Genomic DNA, 20,330 nt, shown 5'->3' with positions numbered 1-20,330 from the left:
AACAACTCTAATTTGTTATTCGCAACGACATCGGCACCATTCTTTCCTATATGGCGGTGACGGTGAGTAAACATGCGGGCGTGTTCGGCGCTGGCTTTAAAGTTAGTGTTTAAAGTGTTTTAAGCGCAGAGCACGCTTGTAGTAATGGCAGATTAGCTTCAAGTATTACTTAGGAGCAGCTCTTTACTTCTAGGCTGTTTTACTTTTCGCGGAAATCTACTCCCAATTATTATTATTATTAGTGACGAGATCTTCTGTTTCCTGCTATCTTGCTCCACGATTGTCCAGGACGAAAAACAATTGGAGAAGCGCCCAAAGAAGAACCTCAAGGATCAGGACACGCACCCCATGCTCGAGTAAACTGAGAAAAACAAGACTTCATCCACAGAAAACGGTAAGCTCTATCTAGCCATGTGACATTAACCTGTAGAATTCACCATGGGTAATGAAATGTTTTAACGTGTGCCACCAGAGGAGGGTTCCAACTTTTTGCTAATTTTCAAAAACCCAATCAAGTCTGAATATGGATGGATTCCGTGGCTCTACACTTTGGGTTGGAAGGTAGCTTGCACTACCTGGCATAGAACTATGTAGCTTAGAAATATACAGGGTGTTCCTTTTAGCTGCAACAAATTTTCATAAAAAGGGGAGTTGCCTTAGGACACTGTTACTTTTGTCATTGGATCACTCGATGGGGCTGCTACTAGGAAGCCGTACGACGCTTTTTCTGTGAGACGTTGAAAGTGAGGGTGGTGATATCAACGTCGTTGACACTCTTTTGTCGACCTCTTGCGGTTTATAGTAGACGACAGCGGTCAAAGACTTAAATCCATAGCGCGCGCTGTGATTGCTTCTGTGCTTCATAAGGGGTTCTAGCGCATCATGAGGATGTCAGGCTTAAATATCGCAACTACAACGTGCCCCCTAAAGTCAATAATGAAAAAGTTGACTGAAATGTTTCTGCTAATTAGTCACCTCATTGAGAGAAAATATGGTTTCCTAGTAGCAGCCCCCATCAAGTAATCCAAAGCCAAGAGTAAGAGTGCCCTAAGGCATCTCACCTTTTTATGAAAATTTGTTGCAGATAAAAAGAAACACCCTGTATAGCATAGCAGTATACAGGGTGTCCCAGAAAACATGTCATTGAATTATCATAAAAAAGCTACACCACCTAGAGTTATGCAGTCAACAGCATTTGTTCTTACTGGGGTTTTGCCACCTCTTGATGTGAATGTCGTGTTATGTAAGTTTAATTACGTAAATTTTTGCGACCTTAAGTCGGATATTTGCAAAGTAAAGATCACTTTTTTACACCACCAGTGTGAAGGGCGTATCTAATTTACTCAAATTAATGCTAATTGACAAGGATATTCACTGTCAATCATCATGACTTCGACTGAATTCGGCACGCGCTTCATATTGCTGGGGTAAAAAAAGTGACCTTTACTTGGCAAATTTCTGAGTTGAGTTAGCAAAAATTTACATAATTTAACTTAGGTTACACAACATTCACATCAGGAGGTGGCAAAAACCTAGTAAGAACAAATGCCGTTGAGCGCATTGATTCTAGGTGGCTCAGGTTTTTTTATTATAATTGAATGACACGTTTCCTGGGACACCCCGTATAGTAGAGTATTATAGTTCGAACAATCGTGTATTGCTTGCGATGCACTTGTCTGGAATCTCCGCCCTGTGGTTGTGGCTGGTCTCCTCCCTGTACCGCTGTTGCCTCGGAGGAGAAATCTTGGTTCACACAATGCCGCGAACCGGTAGAGATCATCCGTGATACTTATGTGGCGTCTGCTAGCATGGGGGAGAAAAAGAATGCTAGCAGACGACGCACTAGGCACTCGAGTATCGCGGGTGATCTCTTTCGGACGGCGGCATTGTGTGAAACAGAGCCTCCCCTCGAAAGTCGAAAATGGGACAGGTTCGTCGCATGCGACATCACCGTCGTTTCAGACAAGTGTGTCACAAGCAGTACCAGCAACCGTGCACATACTAAAGGGACCACGAAAGGATATTTGACAAGCCGACGATCGTTTTTAACTTGTTCCCCTGTACTGAAGCATTCACTCTGTGAAATATGAAGTTAAAAATGGTTCAGATAGCGAAGATATTCTTGTATTTATCGCAGAATCCTACGAGAAATGTAATACAGTCGACCCTCGATTTATGAACACCCCCGGTTCTCCGAAAAATCGTTCATAAATCGAGGGATTCATAAATCAAAAATTCTGTTAACTGAGTACTATCGAGCAAATGGAACAGTATTTCCGAGTTGGGATTGTGTTTATAATGCCATATATTGTGTAATTTTGCTTTTGACCATGCATCCTGCTGTATCAATCTCACAAAGAACAGATGTTAGCGCATTCACACTCTGTTTATTATGCAATACTAAATTGTTTAATTTTGCTTTGGACCATGTCTTCCGCTGTGTCAATCTTGGAAAGAAGAGATGTCACCACATTCGCACTGGACTGGTCTCGGATTTCCTCCGGGATTTTTAACCTCCGTTTATTAATCTCCGGGTGACAGCGACCACCTTATTCATCAACTGAGGTCAGGAACACTTGGTCGCACCTTGCGCGACCCCGGAAAACCCGTTTGTTGTTCGGATTTCGAGGGGTTAAGAACCGAGGGTGCAATACCTGGAAAACGTTTTGTCCGTTCAGGCGTCATTCATAAGACCACGGAATAATCCCTTTGAAGGTTTCTGTTGACCTCGGAACGATCCGTTCATAAATTGAGGGCAAAAACGCTGGGCAACTTCTAGTTGGTTCCCAGAAATTCCGTTCATTATTCGAATATCGAGGTTCATAAAACGAGGGGAAAGTGAATGAAAAAGTTTGGTTCCCCGTGCTCGTGTTCATAAAACGGGGGAATTCACAAATCGAAGGTTCATAAATCAAGGGTAGACTGTATAGCCGTTGACTGTCAGCATGGTTAACGGAACACGTTTTCCTCTTAGAACTTCTTCGTCAGAACATACCTCCGTCGGTGACATACTACGAGTTGCTGAGTACCGAACGATCCATAGATGCTGTGTGTGTGTCACATGATCTCTTCCTCCATTGCTGACAATTTGCCTTTCGCCATATTCCGAGTGATTTCGACGGCAGATATGCGACGTCGTTCTTATCCAAACGGAAACCGTGCACCCCACGTGGTCCCATGGGATGTGTCCTCCTGGTCGTTCACAATTGGCTGAGAGGATCGGATGGCCTGGAAGGCACATATCTGGCGGTCACGCCCCGTTATTTTCGTCTGATAACTGCGCCCCCTGTCTGTACTGAATGCGGTTAAAAGTCTATGTGTGTACGATAGTGAGGGATCACGAGAACGGTTTCCTGCGGAGTACTCGGAATTCGCGAAAGTCATTTCACGGTCCCTTTAATCTCTGTAAAATTATTAGTAGCCCACCAGTTGTTCAGGCATCACCTCGTCTTTCATGTTGCTAAAAAGTTAAATTGGTCTCTGGCATTTTGAAAAGCCAGTGCTTCCAATACGGCCATATCCCCTTGCACCAGGTGAATGCCCTTACATTTCAGTGCTCATTTATTTTCATTTATTTCAGTACTCAGTACAGTGAACCCTCGTTATTATGACCATGGTTGTTCCCGAAAATTTTGGTCATAATGCGGAATTGTCATATTAACGGGGGGATTTGCAGAGGTTTCACTGCATTGTTCCCCAGGAGTATGGTCGTAAAGTGCGTATGTCAGATTATCGGGGGTCATATTAATGAGGGTTCACTGTATACGTTTCAGTTCTACAACCTCTTCTGCCCGCCCACATACGGGGTGTCTGGTGAGAAAGTGTCATTAAATTTCTAAAAATAGGTTTAGCTTCAGAAAATTATGAAACTACTTGGAATACACACACACACAAACTTTTGCCACAGATTCAGGCCGTTTGCATTCGTGTCACACATTAATTAAGCTAATTCTGCTAATTGCACTCGAAAATTAGCCCAGCAAAGGTAACGTTTTTCTTGATGAATTTGGAAGCCAATGGCTATAGCACACTATTCCAACCGAAATCACAGTTTTTTTCAGAAGATTCGTACGAAAATTTGACAGCCACAAAACCGTCACCGTGCGAGGTGCGCTTGCTGATATTTATGTTTGCGGAAATTTTAGTTCCATCCAAATACCCTCCCTCCTATGCGAACAAGGACATAATCACGCCTTCCGCCCTTATCAACGTGCATACCGTCAGTCCCCAGCCAATGATAACGTCGGTTGCCACGGTAACGCCCTCGATCGGGTGTGGCTGTTTCCACTTTGTCTCGATAAAGGCAGAGCCAGCATTTACGCAAACGCAAATTTCATGGGCACGCCTTGCCAAGTGACGGCTTTGCGGCTGTCAAATTGTTGTACAAATCTTCTGAAAAAATCTGTGATTTTGGCTTCGGAATTCATCAAGAAAAACATTACCTCTGCTTGGCTAATTTTCGAGTTCAATTAGCGAAATTAGCTTAATTAATGTATGACGCGAACGCAAGCGGCCCGAATCTGTGGCAAAAGTCTGTGTGTGTGTGTATTCCAAGTAGTTTCATAATTTTCTTAAGTTAAACCTATTTTTTAGAAATTTAATGACACTTTCTCACCGAACACCCTGTATACAGTTGTCTCTCATTAATGTGAACAACTCGGATTATGGACAGCATTTTTTGGGAACGAAACTTCTCCAATGCATTTGCGTCTCGCATTTTTGGACAATGGACGGCACAAATGGCTAGAAACCCCGTAGAACGCTTTCACTAGAATCTACGTAGAATCTACGTAGAATCTTCACTTAGCCACGTAGAATTTCACGTAGGATCTTGTTTCACTATTATGGACAGCTTCCCCTGACGGCAAGCCGTGCACCGCCTGTCGTCTGCTTGCCAAAAATTGGTGTGCATCATGTCAGAACCCTCGCTAACCCACTTTCGGAGCAGGGTACCCGGGAGCAGGTACCCCTGTCACCCCCGGTGAATTTTCACCGGAGGCCTGTTATCCTAACCCCGATTTTTTTTACGGCGGTTACTCCCGACTAGCCAGAGTCGAATCAAGAAACACGTCCAAAGTCAGCATTTTATCTATTTAACTTTTACGTAAAAAAGTAACCCGAAGTAATTTAAATGTCGGACTCACGTAGGACACCCGCGGTGCAGAACTGCGTCGGAAACACTTTTACGAAGAGTTGTAGAAAATGTGTTTTTGATGTATACTTATGTTAACAGAGTTCATCGATGGATAAGTGTGAAGAAGGCTGTGAAAACCAAAAGGAAGGGGATCCTGCCAAAGATTCACAATGCACGGAGGACAGTTGTGAAAGAGTAGCGGAGCTGGAAAAATCGATGGCTGAGACTGAGATAGAGGTAATGGGTACCGTGTTTTATTTATAACAATAAAATAAGTATTTAAAGAGATTGAAACATTTATTTTACTTACTCCGTCCAAAAGCTTGGTTTTCAGGAAAATAAACATTTCAATCACTTTAAATACTTATTTTATTCACTTGCGAGTAGGGTTGGCACCAGGCCGGTATTATACCGGCACGGCCGGTTATGTGCTCGCTCTGCCGGTTGCCGGTAGGAAGGTGATACCGGCATCCTTTTGCCGGTATTTGTCGCTCAAGACCTTTCATAGGGACTTTTACGAGCTTTTCCCTTCAACATTCCACTACAGCTTGAATAAATCTGGAGCACAGACCCAACTCCGCGCAGTCACCAGTTGTTTCCTTAGTTACTCATTATCATTATTATCATTACACACAGGAACACGTCTCCTTGTATTGTCTTGAGCTCTCTCTCTTGTCTTCTGTGTCTACCCTTCCACCCCTCACCCACTTCCCTTTCCCGCGAGCCTTTCCTCCTTTCCCTCTATTCCACCTCCTCTCCCTCAGCCACTATTTGTCACTACGAAAGGTGGCAACCCTACTTGCGAGTGCTAGACTTCTCCCATTTTTGCCTATTTATGAAATAACAACAATATTGACTTTAAGATGATGAACATTCTTTCATTTATATATTTATAAAGGGTTTTACGTTTGCTCCTGTTACTGTTGGTCTTGATGCTTTTAGAAGGCAATATCGAATGAGAACCTCGCTGTGTAGAAAGTGAAATAAGCTCTCCTGCAGTAACCGTACTCATGTCCCCGATTGCTCGATACAGTACATTGGTGGAACGGGATGACAAAGGAACAATCGCCAGCCACAGAAGGAACACGCTAAACGAGGACCCCCCAAAGATCACATATGTTTGGACACGTCAAATTAAATGACTATGCATACTGTAAACCAGACTTGGCTGAACACGTGACAGGCACAATGGGGAGTCATTTCGAACACAATCCACCCATGTGATGGTAATTGAAATAATTGAAAAAAACCATAGAATCACTTCAGAAGCATATACTATTCTTTTTACTAATCAATCAATCAGTGAATCAATATTCTCTCCTTCCTAAACCTTTTTTTTTTTTCTCCATGCTCACTACTCGCTCCTTAAGCCCTCACCATTCACTTCGCCCTATAGTATATTAATGTGACTCTTTAGTGAGGTTGTCACTCGTACAAAATCGCTTCTAACACGCGCTGCTCCGCAGAGGAGAAAAACACGTAGCTCTCCTACATGAAGACAAGATTCCACGTCAGTTGTGGAAATTAGTTCGAATACTGGAGCTCTACAAGGGAAGGGACGGCCAAGTTCGTTCCTGTGTTATCAAGTTGCCGTCTGGTCGTATCACACGAAGACCACTGCAGTTACTCTTCCCATTGGAATGTCTGTAGAAGAAATGAGTTATCAAACTCCTTTGGGGGGGAGGATGATACAAAAACGAAACAACGAACGAATCGAACGGACACTTGTTAGACGACCCCTTAAGGGCCAGACATAAACAGAAGACCAGGCATGTAACCGAATACGCGGCAGGTTGGGGCCTGGAACGTGACTTTAACCGAATTGGACTTGATATCTCCCAATGTACGCACTTCTATTTCCGTCTGTTGTACAATAAAGTAGTGTTCGTCTGTCTTCCTAAGAAAGCAGTCGTGTTTTTCTCCTCTGCGGAGCAGCGCGTGTTAGAAGCGATTTTGTACGAGTGACAACCTCACTAAAGAGTCACATTAATATACTATACGCCCATTAGGGTGCTTTGATGTGCATGTAATAAATAATCACGTGTAAAAAAAAGAATTACTAAGGAAACAACAGCCACATGTGCTTCATCAGATAATGAATTCAAATTCCATGACTGTAATAGTGGGCACAAACACCATGGATCAATGATGCTTTTCGTTATGCGGGAAAGGGTCTTCCATGCAACTCCTCTCGGGATCAGACATCCGCAACGTAGAATCCAAAGGGCTCGTTCGAATGAGGTGGAGTGGCCGATTAAATGCGAGTGAGAGGGTGAAATCTTAATCGCACTAACCATTACTCAGAGTTAGAGGTAGCTCGTTACTGTAACTACGTTACTTTTCTTGGCAACCTGTAACTTAACTCTGTGTTTTTGTGCCATGGTAACTTTCAGAGGAACTCGTTTCTTTTCCGGGTAACTTTGCCAAAGTAACTAAAGTTACTTTTATTTCGCTTTTCACTCACGTCCACTTATATTTTCTTGCTTTCTCTCTGGTTCTTTCATGGCGTTTTATGCCATAAAACGTGATATTCAGTCAGTGACAGTATTCTATTCACGAATTAAGAACCGCTGCCATTGAAATAAAGCTGAACCATTGTGCGCCCACAGGGAATAAGATGCAAGGCATTCGAATTGTTTGACATAAACGAAAACTCAATGCAGGCAACTCAAGGTCGAACTCAACTGCTCACACGCGCTGCACCTGTGTAGTGCTATTTTGTGTTCGAAGTAACTTGGGAGTAACTCGTTCTTTTTTGTTTGTTATGTAACTCTGTAACTGCGAGTTACATTTCATGCTGAAGAACTTCGTTATTAACTTAGTTACATTTTTTGCGCGGTAACTTAACCCGTCACGAGTTCTTTATGATGGGTTACTTCTCGATCTATGCCATTAATCATGACAGGAATTAACCCCTGGAAAATGCCAATATCCTGAATTTGCCCTTGTAAGTTTCCACTGTTGACTTCGCAATGCGGACACCACCCGATTTGCTGGGATATACCCGTCAAACGAAAATCCGAAGCCATGCACAGATTGTCTTCTGCCCACCAAAAATTAGCACGCGTGACGTCCAAACCCGTGCTAACCCACCTGCTGAGCAGGTACCCCCACAGCAGGTACCCTCGGGCGATGGGAGGTGAATTTTCGCCGGCGGGTTGTGACGTCATTTCTGCTAACCCTGATTTTTTGCTCACCGCTCACCGAGAGTTACCTCCGAGTTACGGCGTTGGAGTAAAAAAACGCACTCAAAATCAGGATTACTGTGTTGAAATTTGACATAGAAAAGCAGGTTCTCTACCAACCTGGAAAAGAGAGCATTTTGTAAGGAAAATTTCCATAGTAGTAGCTGAAGTCGGGGGGGGATCGCAGAGAAGTGCCGTCGGAATGTGCGGCAAATCGTGAGTGCCCTTCGATGGTTGAGCAACTTTGCCGCATGTACCAGTTTGCAAATATGACAAGCTCGGAAGCTGAAAATTAGGGCGGCCTCACTAATACTCGATAAGTGATCTGTTCCTTCTTTTCTTTTTTAAATGTGGGATTTGTATCAAAACGTAGCAGCAGCCACCGAGTTCCTTTTTGTTTTGGTCAGCGGATTGGCTTGAAATAGTCAGTGAAGTCCTGGGAAAGTAGGGGAATTTTAAGGCTGCCATTTGGTAGACACCCTGAAAAGTAACCTGAAGTAACTGAAACGCAAGGCTTTTGTGAAGAGTTGCAGAGAATGTGTTTTTGATGCATACAGTCATGCCTCGTTAATATGGAGAGCTCGGAATTATGAACGATTTTTGTGAGGACCAAACTTTTTCGATGCATTTTCGTCTCGTTAATACGGAAGCTTGCTTTTCACACAATGGACGGTTCAGCACGGTGCACATCATATGCAGTCCACGTATTTTTATCTCGTCATTATCTACGGTATCGGTGCGGAGGGCAAGCCTCTTCCCATATTCCACGGGTGAACTAATTTTTTAAAGTAGGATGTTCCGTTGCGTAGGGGGCTATGCCCTCTCCGTTGCAACCATCCACAAGAACTATAAGAGGAAAGGGGGTTATGTGTGGACATGAAGAGCCTGGAAAATACTGTATGATGTCATGACTGTACCCAACACCAGTGATGGCTAGTAGTTAACTACATGTAGTTAAACTACCTGATTGTAGTTAAAAAGTAGTTAACTACTTGCAGAAATGCAGTGTGCAACTACTAGTTCAACTACTATTTCGAGTAGTTAACTACAGTAGTTAGGTTACTGCAGGCGCCAGCTACTTCCAAGCTTTACGGCACGATTGTGCTTCCAACTTTTACTCTGAGCTACTTGTTTGATGAGAACGGAGGTGCAGAACAATTGTGCCATGCATGTGTACTAAATCTTCACTTTTATCGATGCTTGTGAATCATATTCAGGTGTCCAAGAACACTATAGAATAAGATTGGTGTTGATGGCCAATGTTAAGTAGTTATAGATGTAGCTAAAATACATTGCAGTGGTTAAAGAAGTATTCTTAACTATCTCCCCTGAAAAGTAGTTGAACTACTAGTTAAACTACTCCATCACAAAGTAGTTAGTAGTTATAGTTAAACTTAGGGGTGTGCGAATCCGAATATTTTAAGTCGAATCAAATGTCGAATCGAATGGAGGCAAAATTTCCGAATACCGAATCGAATATCGAATATTCGTGCAAAATTTACAATACATGGGTTGCACGTGACATCACACCATAGCTTTCCTAGTGCTTTTTCCCTCTTTCTTTAGGGCCGGCGCACTCCGCCTATACGCGTGCTTCTTTTCCCTCTTTCTTTAGGGCCAGTGCAGCCCATCTATATGTGACTTTCGCACTAAAAGTTTCTATTTTGTAGCCCTTGGCTTTAGTGTAATTTTTCTGGCATTAGCTGTCACAAGAGAGACATGCAATTCTTCTGTTTAAAGCCCCTACTCGTTAATTTTACACGAGAGTGCTTCCTGCTTTTCAGGTGAGCCTACACTTACTGGAGTACTGGAGTGGTTACCTTCATTTCAAAATTTTATGTCAGGCAGTAGCATGTTATACGGATGAGGCGGTAATTGTTTCAGACAACCACAGGCCATTTGTGAAACAAACGAATTGGCATCCTGCCTCAGCTTTGCCATGAACACCCTTTTCGTGGGCTGTAGTCAAATCTATCAAATCTCGTGGGCTGTAGTCACAGATATCAAATCAAAGTCCCTCGTCGGCACTGCTAAACTGCATATGGGAGGGGCGCAAACCCTTCCACAGACGATGTCTACAAAACTAACTTTGGATAACGTACACATAGGCACTGTCCCGCCTGTGTTGGTCCTGCAGCAAGGGCAATTTCGTAAATGAGGCTTCACCTCATGCACGGAAGCGTCAGGTGAAGCCCACTTTCGGGATGTGTCGTTCATATTCGTGGAATAGTCAAATATTCGAATAATCGAATATTGGATATTCGATTCGCGAATCGAATAGTTCGAGCGTTTGATATTCGATTCGAATTCGAGAATTCCAGTTCTTTGAAGGCAATGAGCAGCAGGCTCTACGTGTTGCTGACGTTTTGCTAATGTGCAACGAAGTAGTACACCTTCAGCATTGTTTTCGTTATTTCCTCGGTATTCGATAATACGGACGATTTGCTTTATGGACGATTTTGGTTGGGGACCAAAGTGTCCGTGTTAACGAGAGACGACTGTACTTATGTTAACAGAGTTCATCGTTGGATCACTGTGAAGAAGGTTGTGAGAATCCAGAGGAAGGGGATCCTGCCAAAGATTCACAAAGCGAGGAGGACAGTTATGAAAGATTAGCGGAGCTGGAAAAATCGATGACCCAGGATGAGATAGAGGTAATGGGACCATCTTTTATTTATATATTTATTTATGTCATTACCTCAAGCCCCTCCCCCCCCCCCCTCCAAGGGGCATTAAGTTTGCTGCTTTTACGAGGCAATATCGAATGAGAACTTTGGTGTGTTGAAAGCGAAATAAGCTGTCCTGCGGTAATCATGCTGTCGTTTTCAAGTGTGACTGTCATAAGGGAGACACCTGTAAGTAACATGTAGTACCGGAGTAACATGTTCTGCCTTTGTTTGTAGTAGTGAGGACAGTGAATGTTCTCCATCCTGATGCCACTGACATTCAGTGAGCTTCCCATAGTTTCAATCGCACCCCATAGCATAGAAATCTTGCGGAGAGAGCTAGAAGGAAAGGTGGGGAGGAGGATCTGAGGAGAGAAAGAGGGGGGCTCTTCCCTCTCTCAATGTATACACTCTGAGGCATCCGTGTCGCGTCTGTTGTTGTTGTTGTTGTTGTTTTCTTTCTTTCTTTCTTTCTTTCTTTCTTTCTTTCTTTCAAATCTTAGGGTTTCATGGATTAGGGCTGTGTGTTACTGCTCCAGAAACCTTTTTTTTGCATTATGTTTGGTGTATGCTTACCAGATTCTTTTTTTGCATGCACCGCAGCAACGGTAGGTGATTTTATATGGCGCTACCCTCACCCGTATGTCCAAGTTTCTGAGGTATTCTTCTAGCATACTCCTTAAGATTTCTATGCCCCGTAGCTACCACAGTAATTTTTCATTTCATGTCCCAGCACTTATGGGTGCATTATATTTAGGGCCTGACTTTTTCGGGTTTTATTTTTGGCCAGATTCGGGGGGTAAATATCGGGTGATATTTTTCATTTGAAAATTCGGGTGTATTCGGGTTAAATCCCGTTACGGCATATTCTGTCGTCAGGAATTCGGGTGTATTCGGGTGATTTTTTTTGTTGAATAAAAATTTGTCTTAACATGGAACTAATGTTTAGCAATGTTACCAAACTTTATTTGAACAAGAGATAAACTGATGTTCTGAGGCTGGAACAACATAGAAGGGACAGATACAAACAAAGCCTCAAATTGCCTAAGAAATCAACGATGAAGGATGAAAGTCACTGAAAGGGTTAGCCAGCTTCATCGTTGATTTCTTAGGCAATTTGAGGCTTTGTTTGTATCTGTCCCTTCTATGTTGTTCCAGCCTCAGAACATCAGTTTATCTCTTGTTCAACAGGTGCCGCTTGCGTCGATTTCCGTCGTATGAATGTGTGTATGAGTGAGCAAAAATGTAAGAGTGAAAGGAGGGTGAGTGAGAGTGAGTGGCTGGTTTGTCGTCCCTTCAGATGACGCACCCCGAAAGTCGCTGGAGAGGCGTGTTAGCTTAGCTCAATTGGTAGAGCCCTGGACCGGCAATCCAGAAGATGTGGGTTCGATCCCTACAGCTGGCTAACCTTTTCAGTGACTTTCATCCTTCATCGTTGATTTCTTAGGCAATTTGAGGCTTTGTTTGTATCTGTCCCTTCTATGTTGTTCCAGCCTCAGAACATCAGTTTATCTCTTGTTCAACAGGTGCCGCTTGCGTCGATTTCCGTCGTATGAATGTGTGTATGAGTGAGCAAAAATGTAAGAGTGAAAGGAGGGTGAGTGAGAGTGAGTGGCTGGTTTGTCGTCCCTTCAGATGACGCACCCCGAAAGTCGCTGGAGAGGCGTGTTAGCTTAGCTCAATTGGTAGAGCCCTGGACCGGCAATCCAGAAGATGTGGGTTCGATCCCTACAGCTGGCTAACCTTTTCAGTGACTTTCATCCTTCATCGTTTATTTGAATGCACGCTTATGAGTGTGCCACGCGACCCAGATGTTTTCGTGTAGATTCGGGTTAAACCCGAATTTTACAGATTTCGTTCGGGGGGTAAATATCGGGCGGATACGGGTTTAACCCTAAAAAGTCAGGCCCTAATTATATTGGTGCCGTTTCTGAAAATTTTGCATGTAGCACAAACGTGTCCATTGTAGAAATGTTTTCCCCCAACAGGAAAGGCGGAAGGAAGCTCGTCATTTAAAAGAGGATGGCAATGGAATGTTCAAAAATGGCCGATTCCAGGAAGCCTCGGACGCATACACCCAAGCCTTACGACTGTGTACCTTGGATGCGGCCATTATTTATTCCAATCGTGCAGCGGCTCGGTCTCGATTGGTGAGTGTTACCGACTATCCTTGCGTTTGCTGACCAAGAGCGAGGGAGGCTCCGCCCCTTCGATGCGGGCCAATAGGAGGATGCGGAGGGCAGGCACTTCTCAAGCCTCTATTCTCGTCTGAGAGGTAGCGCAGTGTTACCGTTGTTTTTCGCGTGTCGCAAGGCTTCTGCCATGGCGCGCCAATCTAACCAACTGCCTCGCCGTCCGTTAGCCGGCGTACACGCGACTCCCGCTCGGCCTCGTTCCGATGTTGCGTTGCCGTTGTTGAGCGTTTCTGAAGGTTCAGCCATGGTGCACTAATCTAACCAACAGCTGAACGAGGCTTGGACAGGAGTGTAGCTATCATTATTTCACTTGCTGCAAGGCTTCTACCATGGCGCCCCAATCTAACCAATGGCTTCACCGTCTCTCAACATAGGGATGGGTTCAAGCGGGAATCACGCGTACGCCGGTTAACGGACGGCGAAGCCTTTGGTTAGATTGGTAGATAGAACACTGCGCCACCACTCAGGCAAGAGCAGAGGCTTGGGAAGTGCCTGCCCTCCACTTCCTCCTATTGGCACGTACCCAGGAGACGGAGCCTCCCTTGGTCAGTAAATGCAAGGACAGTCATATTGTTTGCATTGGAGGAGAGGGCCATTTCTAAGGCCCCGGGTTTTCCGCGAGGTATCGCGGAATCCTTCGGTTGGCACAGAATTTCGCAGAATCCCTTGTTTTTAGGGGTGTGCAGATATTCAAGTTCTCAAATTCGAATCAGATATCAGTCACTCCAAGTATATTTCATTCGTGAATCGAATACCCAATATTCGGATTTCCGAATGTCCGCCCATTCGCAGAATATGAGCGGCACCTCCTGAAAGTGGGCTTCACCTGACGGTTCCCTGCATGAGGTGAAGCCTGCTTTACAAAACTCCCCATTCTGCAGGACAAGCACAGATAGATTGTAGCTTAGCTCGAGGTAGCGTTATCCCAAGTTTATTGTGCATAATCCGCCTGAGGAAGGGGCGGCAGCCCCTCCCGTGTGCAGTTTAGCGGTGGCAGTGGAGGATTTTGATTTGATGTTTTGGAGTTTGGCTTACACTTAAATAATGTCTACAGCCCAAAAACAGTAAGGATGTCCTACATATGCAACTTCCATAGGGCATGTATTGTAAGCTCCTTCCTATAATCTTCCTATAAAGTTCCTATAAACTCTGTAGATGCCGAAAGATCTTTCAGCATGTATAGAATGGTTGCAGGGGAGACACGGCATTCTTTGTCAGAGGAGAGCACAAGATATCATGTATGTAATGCTGAGCCACAACAGTGCTTTCAATCTGTAATTTTTTAACACATGTTTTTTGGTCCCACATTATCCAAGAAAATAAAGTGCTTCCTGTTTCAAGCAGCCAATGACTGCTTGCCGCAGAAAATCGCGGAATTTACAAGTCAGTGCTGCAGCAGAAAACCAGGGGCCTTAGCTGTTCCACTTCGATTCGTGCAGGGCCCAACCTTCGTGTCTTTTGATTTTCTTGGTTATTTTTCGGGAGATATCCCCCTCCTGTGGCGTTGGTCCGGCTTTCTGAAATGTTCTGGTTTCGCAAAAACGTGGGTTGCCTCGCCACTTTAAAGTGCTGTATTTTGGCGTTTGTAATGGCAAATGCTTCGACCTTTTTACTATTTAGTTACCGTGTCGTAGGCTATGACCCTGCGACATATTAATCGTCTTTCACCAGCGGAAAGCTTCGTAAGAAAACTGCAATAGTGTTTTTCACAGTTTTTCTCACCCCGTTTATGCCGGTCACCTTTGCAGCATCTCAATAAAATAAGCACTAAATGAAACCTTAATGTTTGCTTTTTTTATGGTGCCCAGCACAAGCAACTGTGTTCCACTATTTAGTGGGAATTTGTGCCCGGATTGACATAGTTATGGAAATTTTGTGAAAGTTCACGAAGCGCGTACTCGAAAATGCCATTTTTTATTCATTTAAGAAAAATTGTGATTCATGGCAAATGCTTTTGCTTTCTTTTGACATAAACTTTAGCCCTGGTATAAGCACTCCAAGGTAGAGTTGCAGGGGTCAGAAATGGAAAATGATTTTTTGTGTTTTTCACGAGCGCCGAAAATTCTCGAATTTAAGCACCCGCAAAAAGATACACTGACGTCATTGAGAAACATGAGCTTCTGTTTTTCGCAAATTTAAGTTCCCACGTCAACAATGGCCTCCACCAAAAGGCGTATATATATTCCACGCGAAATCAACGACTTTTACAGTATGTCATTGCGACGTTGATTGAGATGACCCGCACAAGCAAGGCGAAAAAAACTGTGCAAAATTGAATGGGCAACAATTTTCCTTTTTTTTTTTTTTTTAAGCAAAACGTTATGCTGGTCAGAGATAATGAATATCATGCAGGGTCATAGCCCGTGACATGGGAATTACGTAGTAAAAAGGTAGAAGCGATGTCTATTACAAACACCAAAACGGTGTGCTTCAAACTGAGCATCTTCATCAATGTGCTTCAAACTGCATCTGAGCGAAACACACATTCTTCCTATAGCTATGCTCTTATTTTACATCTCGCGAACCATTGCATATAAGAAAGCCGGAACAACTCCAATGTTCATGCCATAGGTGGGTCTATCTCATAACAAATAACGACGAAAATCGAAGACCAAAAGGTTGGGACCCTGCCTGAATCGAAATGAAATCGCCTTTCGCTGCTGAAAGGGACAGTGATGACCAAAGCGCATGACCTTTTCTCCAAGGAAATGAAACCAGGAAAAGGGAACGGAATCTTTTTTTTGTTTGTTTGTTTGTTTCTGTTACTGCCAGCGATGTTTTAATTTTCATTATGTTTATGTTTCGGTTTTCAGAGCTCCCCTCCATTCTTTTTTTTTTGTAAGCTTTGAGAACGTCACAAAACTTAACACGTCTACGTGTAGCATATTCAGATACGAATTGTGAGGACTTTAGATGTACCTGCATGAAACCTTTACACAAAATTATAGTTCATGGTTTCTTTGAACAGCTCACATAGTTCACACATGTTACTTATGCTTCCAACTTGGAAGTTCCTGTAACTGTGTAAGAACCGCACCCGTAAGTCCGTACGGTCCCATTCGCTGAGGAAGGAATACGCTGGTGCGTGTTCCGTAAACCTTTGTCCATCGCTGTACTTCCCCAGTTAATTTTAGTTCGCTTCATTCAGCTTTATTTAATAAATTTATCCAACTGATTCGGCAGACGATCGTAGCAATTGCCGGTTCTGCAGTTCCCGAGTTATATTACTGTAAACTATTTTTATTTTTGTTTACGTTTCAGGTATTCCGAGTGCGTGACATTCATTTCTGTTGCTTTCACCCTTAACTGCTATGTCTCCGGTATAACACTGTTTCCGTTTCTGTTACCTCCCTCTGGATGAAACCTCATTTTAGGACCAAAAAGAAGCTGCAATAGAAGACTGCACCAGAGCAATAGAGTTGGACCCCTGCTATATTAAGGCCATATTAAGAAGAGCACATCTCTATGAAGAGACTGAGAAGCTTGATGAAGCACTGGCAGATTATAAACGCGCTTTAGAGCTGGACCCCAGCATCCAGGAAGCACGGAGGGCATGTGTGGTGAGGCACAGAGAAACTGTATATTGTTTGATCACGCAACATTTTCTTTTTTTTCTTCTTCTTCTTCTTCAGGTCCTTCCTGATAAGATCAACGAGCGGAACGAAAGGCTCAAAACAGAGATGATAGGTGAGCGGTGATGAGCATCGTGGGGAAACTGGTGTCTTTTCCGTTACAGTGGAGACCACTTATAACGTAACCGCTTATAATGTGGCTTATCCCGACCCCTAATGTTTTTCCCGTAGAACGTAATGTATAGGAATACCGCTTATAATGGTCCACACCGACGCGGGATACCGGTTATAGTGCGGTCGCCGAAGCACAGTGCGCGTTTGTTGGCGAATTCCGAAGCGTGAATCATCCACCGCGGAGAACACTTCTGTCATCTCCTCATGAGGAAGTGGGTAAGGGTGTCTTGCAAGGAGGTTTGCCGGGAAAGCGTCTGACTTCTCTTTGCATTACTCCCCACGTGCCATCTGAGACATGATCAACGCGCAGAACTTATGGAACAATCCTGTAGAGAACGACTTTGTGTCTTCAGCGGACACTTTTGACGGGCACCCATGTCTGCAGCTGAGAGTGAATAGCTATCGATGAAGCGATAGTGTATAAGCAGCCTAGAACCGTGAGGCGTGCAAGCTGGAAAACGACTGGGATGGTGATCGGGACTTTGCGGCACCAGAGACGTCTCGTAAAGATGTGATACTGTCTGTGCACAAACTAAGGTATGTCTGTGCCACGGAGTAAGAAGACTAGGAGATGAAACTTCACTCTCTCCCGCGACCAGAGAATGTACGAGGAGCACGCGCCCCAGCCCACAGTGCCATCTGTTGCACGAGGACGCAAAATTTGACAAGCATGCAGTCACGTGATACTGTTGCTTGCCGGCGGCGCAATTAAAACACGCGAATTAAGCGCTAGAAAAGAAAAAGAAGGTGAAACGCTTTCGCGATCATCGTCTCCCGTCGTCTGCTCAACAGAGACGAGAGAACGAAATTGTTTTCCGCCGATTTCGCTAAACAAGAAGCGCTATGTAGTTGACAAGCGTGACCTTTATTGCCGATACAAGCATCGTTCACGTTCATCAGTTTATCTTCATCCATAGAGGCTGGCGTACAACTCGCGAAAAGCACTGCTTTCCCCACAGCGATCCACGCAAAAGCGCAAAAATGGAAGACAGCGCCGCACTGCCATCTGTCGCGTAAAATCAGCAACTGCCTTTTTTCTCTCCCCCAACGTGACAGCCTCTGGTCGCGTGCCGGCGCTTGCTTCTATGGGCAGTTTCACCTCCTAGTCTTCTTACTCCGTGGTCTGTGCCCAGAGTGGACTGAGCGATGAGGCATTCAGTTGCTGCGCCATTGTTGGCATAGAAATCTTACGGAGAGAGGCTAGAAGGAAAGCTGGGGAGGAGGATCGGAGGAGAGCAAAGCACTTGAACGGGGCTCTTCCCTCTCACAATGTATGCGCTCGGAGGCAGCCATATTGAATCAGCCGAGGAAACGTCGTGTATTTCCAGCCCGTGAAAGCAGCCACAGTTCCAAAACCTGTTGCAACACTTGCTCGGTTGCTCCTCTGCTTCCGTCGGCTACATATTTTGTCAGTGTCCGCCCCTATCCAGTCTTGTAGTCAAGGCTGGTTGAGGCAGCGGAGGAGACGGCGTCCCCATGTGGCGTCCGTGTCGTGTCTGTTTCTTCGTGTGTGTATGTGTTTTCATATATCTTACGGTTTCATGGGTTCTGGCGGTGTGTTACTGTTCCAAAAACATTTTTGGCGTTATGTTTGCTGTATGCTTACTGGATTCCTTTGTTTGCATGCGCCACGACAACAGTAGCTGATTCAGTATGGCGCTCCCCTCGCCCGTACGTCCCAGTCTCGGAGGTTTCCTTCTAGCATACTTCTTAATATTTCTATGATTGTTGGGGACGCACATGCAAGACACGGTCAGGATAATATGCCAGACAAAAATCGCGGCATTTTTACAGGCTCTGTGAGAGCATTGAATAAACAGTTTTTTTTTTTGTACATGAAATCTCTGCGCTGTTCAGTCCGGTGCACACAACATGGTATAACAGAAAGGTGGGTGCCCAATCTCGGGCATGTATTGGCTTAAAATGTGATATTTGGTTTGAGGAGGGGTACAGCTTGTAGTGCGGATTTTCGGCAGTCCCCCAACATACGTCATAAGCGGTCTCCACTATATACGTGAGCACATCGAAGGTGTGTAGTAGAACTGTATACAAAACTAGAGACACTGCAGAAAGTGAATTACATTTTTAACGCGCAGTAAATTTGTGTCTTTTGCTCTCTAGGCAAGTTGAAGGAATTGGGCAACCTGGTGCTTAACCCTTTTGGCATGTCCACCGACAACTTTAAATTTGTTAAGAATGAAGAGAGCGGTGGCTATTCTGTCCAGTTTCAAAAGTGAGATCATTGTCCTGTATTTAGTTAATAAATTGTGTTGTTCCTTTCATTGCAAAGGGTATACGTTAGAGCTTGTCCGACATAGTTACACCTTGTGTTTTTTGGGTTAAAACCCAGTGAAGCCCAACTTTCATTGTCCTCACTTTGTGCCAACATGAGCACTGCGCTCATGTTCAATACGACAGCCATTGGTCTGAAATTGTACTTCGTTTATTTTCCAGCCGATTTAAACCCAGTTTTGCCCCGTTTTACAGCTCCTCATATAAAACCCGAAAACACGGAGGTCCAGACATAACCCCACATTCTCATGAAAGCACTAAAAACTTTATTTACAGAGTGTAATCACAAGAGTCGTTTTCCCTGGAATGTTTTTTGGGTTGAGAGAGCACAGCACAGAAAAAATTGTTTGCTTTTAAAACTTACGATATTTTTAACAATGATACGCTCCAGAAATTTAGAAGCAAAGCTAGTAAACGAGGGTCCTTATTAGGTCAGAGAAAAATTTTCACCACATTTCTCTCCTGGTATGATCGACATGCCAGTCACAAGGGATGTGGCCAGTCATGAGGTACTGCTGCATTATTAAAACCAGGAATTTGCCCCATACATTTTTAGTATCTCTCAATTGTTTAGGAGTAATGTCATCAATGCCACATGCTCATGACAGCCCAGAGTTTTTTATTAGTTCTGAAACACAATCAGGAACACACAATACTAAACCTTCACATTTGTGGTTATTTGTAGTTTGATGCACTGGGAATGTGCAACAACGTTTTAAGGAGGAAATACAGAGACTAAGTAAGAATTCAGTATGCCTGCGCATTGATAACTGGGTATGGCACAGTTTGATATGTCAGGTTAATAGATGCACGTCCGAGCTCTCTGCAGGGGCAGTTGGCTTTACAGCTAGAATAGTTTAGGATTTTGCTGCTGATTTCAGGAAACTTCTGTGCCAACAAACAAGCAATACTAACAGATTGTATTAGTGCTAAGCCCAACTTGAAGAACCAGGTCATGTGGCATAGAGGTTAGTCCAAAGATTCCTAGAGATTGCTATTCAGTGTTGTCATTTATTCTATTTTCCCCGGCACTGAGTATTTCATTGACCTTACCGTGGAGGTTTTCAATATAGTGTGGCTCTAGGCTCTAGGCCGCCTCAGCATTTGTGTAC

General features: G+C 44.0%; 1 protein-coding gene across 3 annotated transcripts; it reads left to right on the top strand.

The window, feature by feature from the left end:
• Nucleotides 1-76: 76 nt before the first annotated feature.
• LOC135378847 (tetratricopeptide repeat protein 1-like) lies at nt 77-19,208 on the top strand. Of its 3 annotated transcripts, none has more exons than XM_064611981.1 (8): nt 77-394; nt 2,460-2,565; nt 5,234-5,371; nt 10,836-10,973; nt 12,974-13,135; nt 16,555-16,740; nt 16,813-16,867; nt 19,048-19,208. In XM_064611981.1, exons 3-8 carry the CDS (start codon nt 5,243-5,245, stop codon nt 19,161-19,163), a joined length of 786 nt encoding a protein of 261 aa, XP_064468051.1. In that variant the 5' UTR covers nt 77-394; nt 2,460-2,565; nt 5,234-5,242; the 3' UTR covers nt 19,164-19,208. The 3 variants fall into 3 exon arrangements, with proteins under 3 accessions (XP_064468051.1, XP_064468052.1, XP_064468050.1); XM_064611982.1 differs by having other exon boundaries at nt 2,457-2,565; XM_064611980.1 differs by lacking the exon at nt 2,460-2,565 and having other exon boundaries at nt 79-394.
• Nucleotides 19,209-20,330: the final 1,122 nt, after the last annotated feature.

This window comes from Ornithodoros turicata, chromosome 1 (assembly GCF_037126465.1).
Source record: "Ornithodoros turicata isolate Travis chromosome 1, ASM3712646v1, whole genome shotgun sequence".
Lineage (NCBI taxonomy): Eukaryota > Metazoa > Arthropoda > Arachnida > Ixodida > Argasidae > Ornithodoros > Ornithodoros turicata.
The sequence above is the reverse complement of the archived record's forward strand: the minus strand, read 5'-3'. Positions and strand labels throughout refer to the sequence as shown.

Bases quoted from the DNA above. Each gene is read 5' to 3' on its own strand.
- LOC135378847 (XM_064611981.1), top strand. From the start codon at position 5,243: ATGGATAAGTGTGAAGAAGGCTGTGAAAACCAAAAGGAAGGGGATCCT. The intron at 16,741-16,812 runs GTGAGGCACAGA...CTTCTTCTTCAG, and splicing joins AAGCACGGAGGGCATGTGTG to GTCCTTCCTGATAAGATCAA. The intron at 16,868-19,047 runs GTGAGCGGTGAT...TTTGCTCTCTAG, and splicing joins GCTCAAAACAGAGATGATAG to GCAAGTTGAAGGAATTGGGC.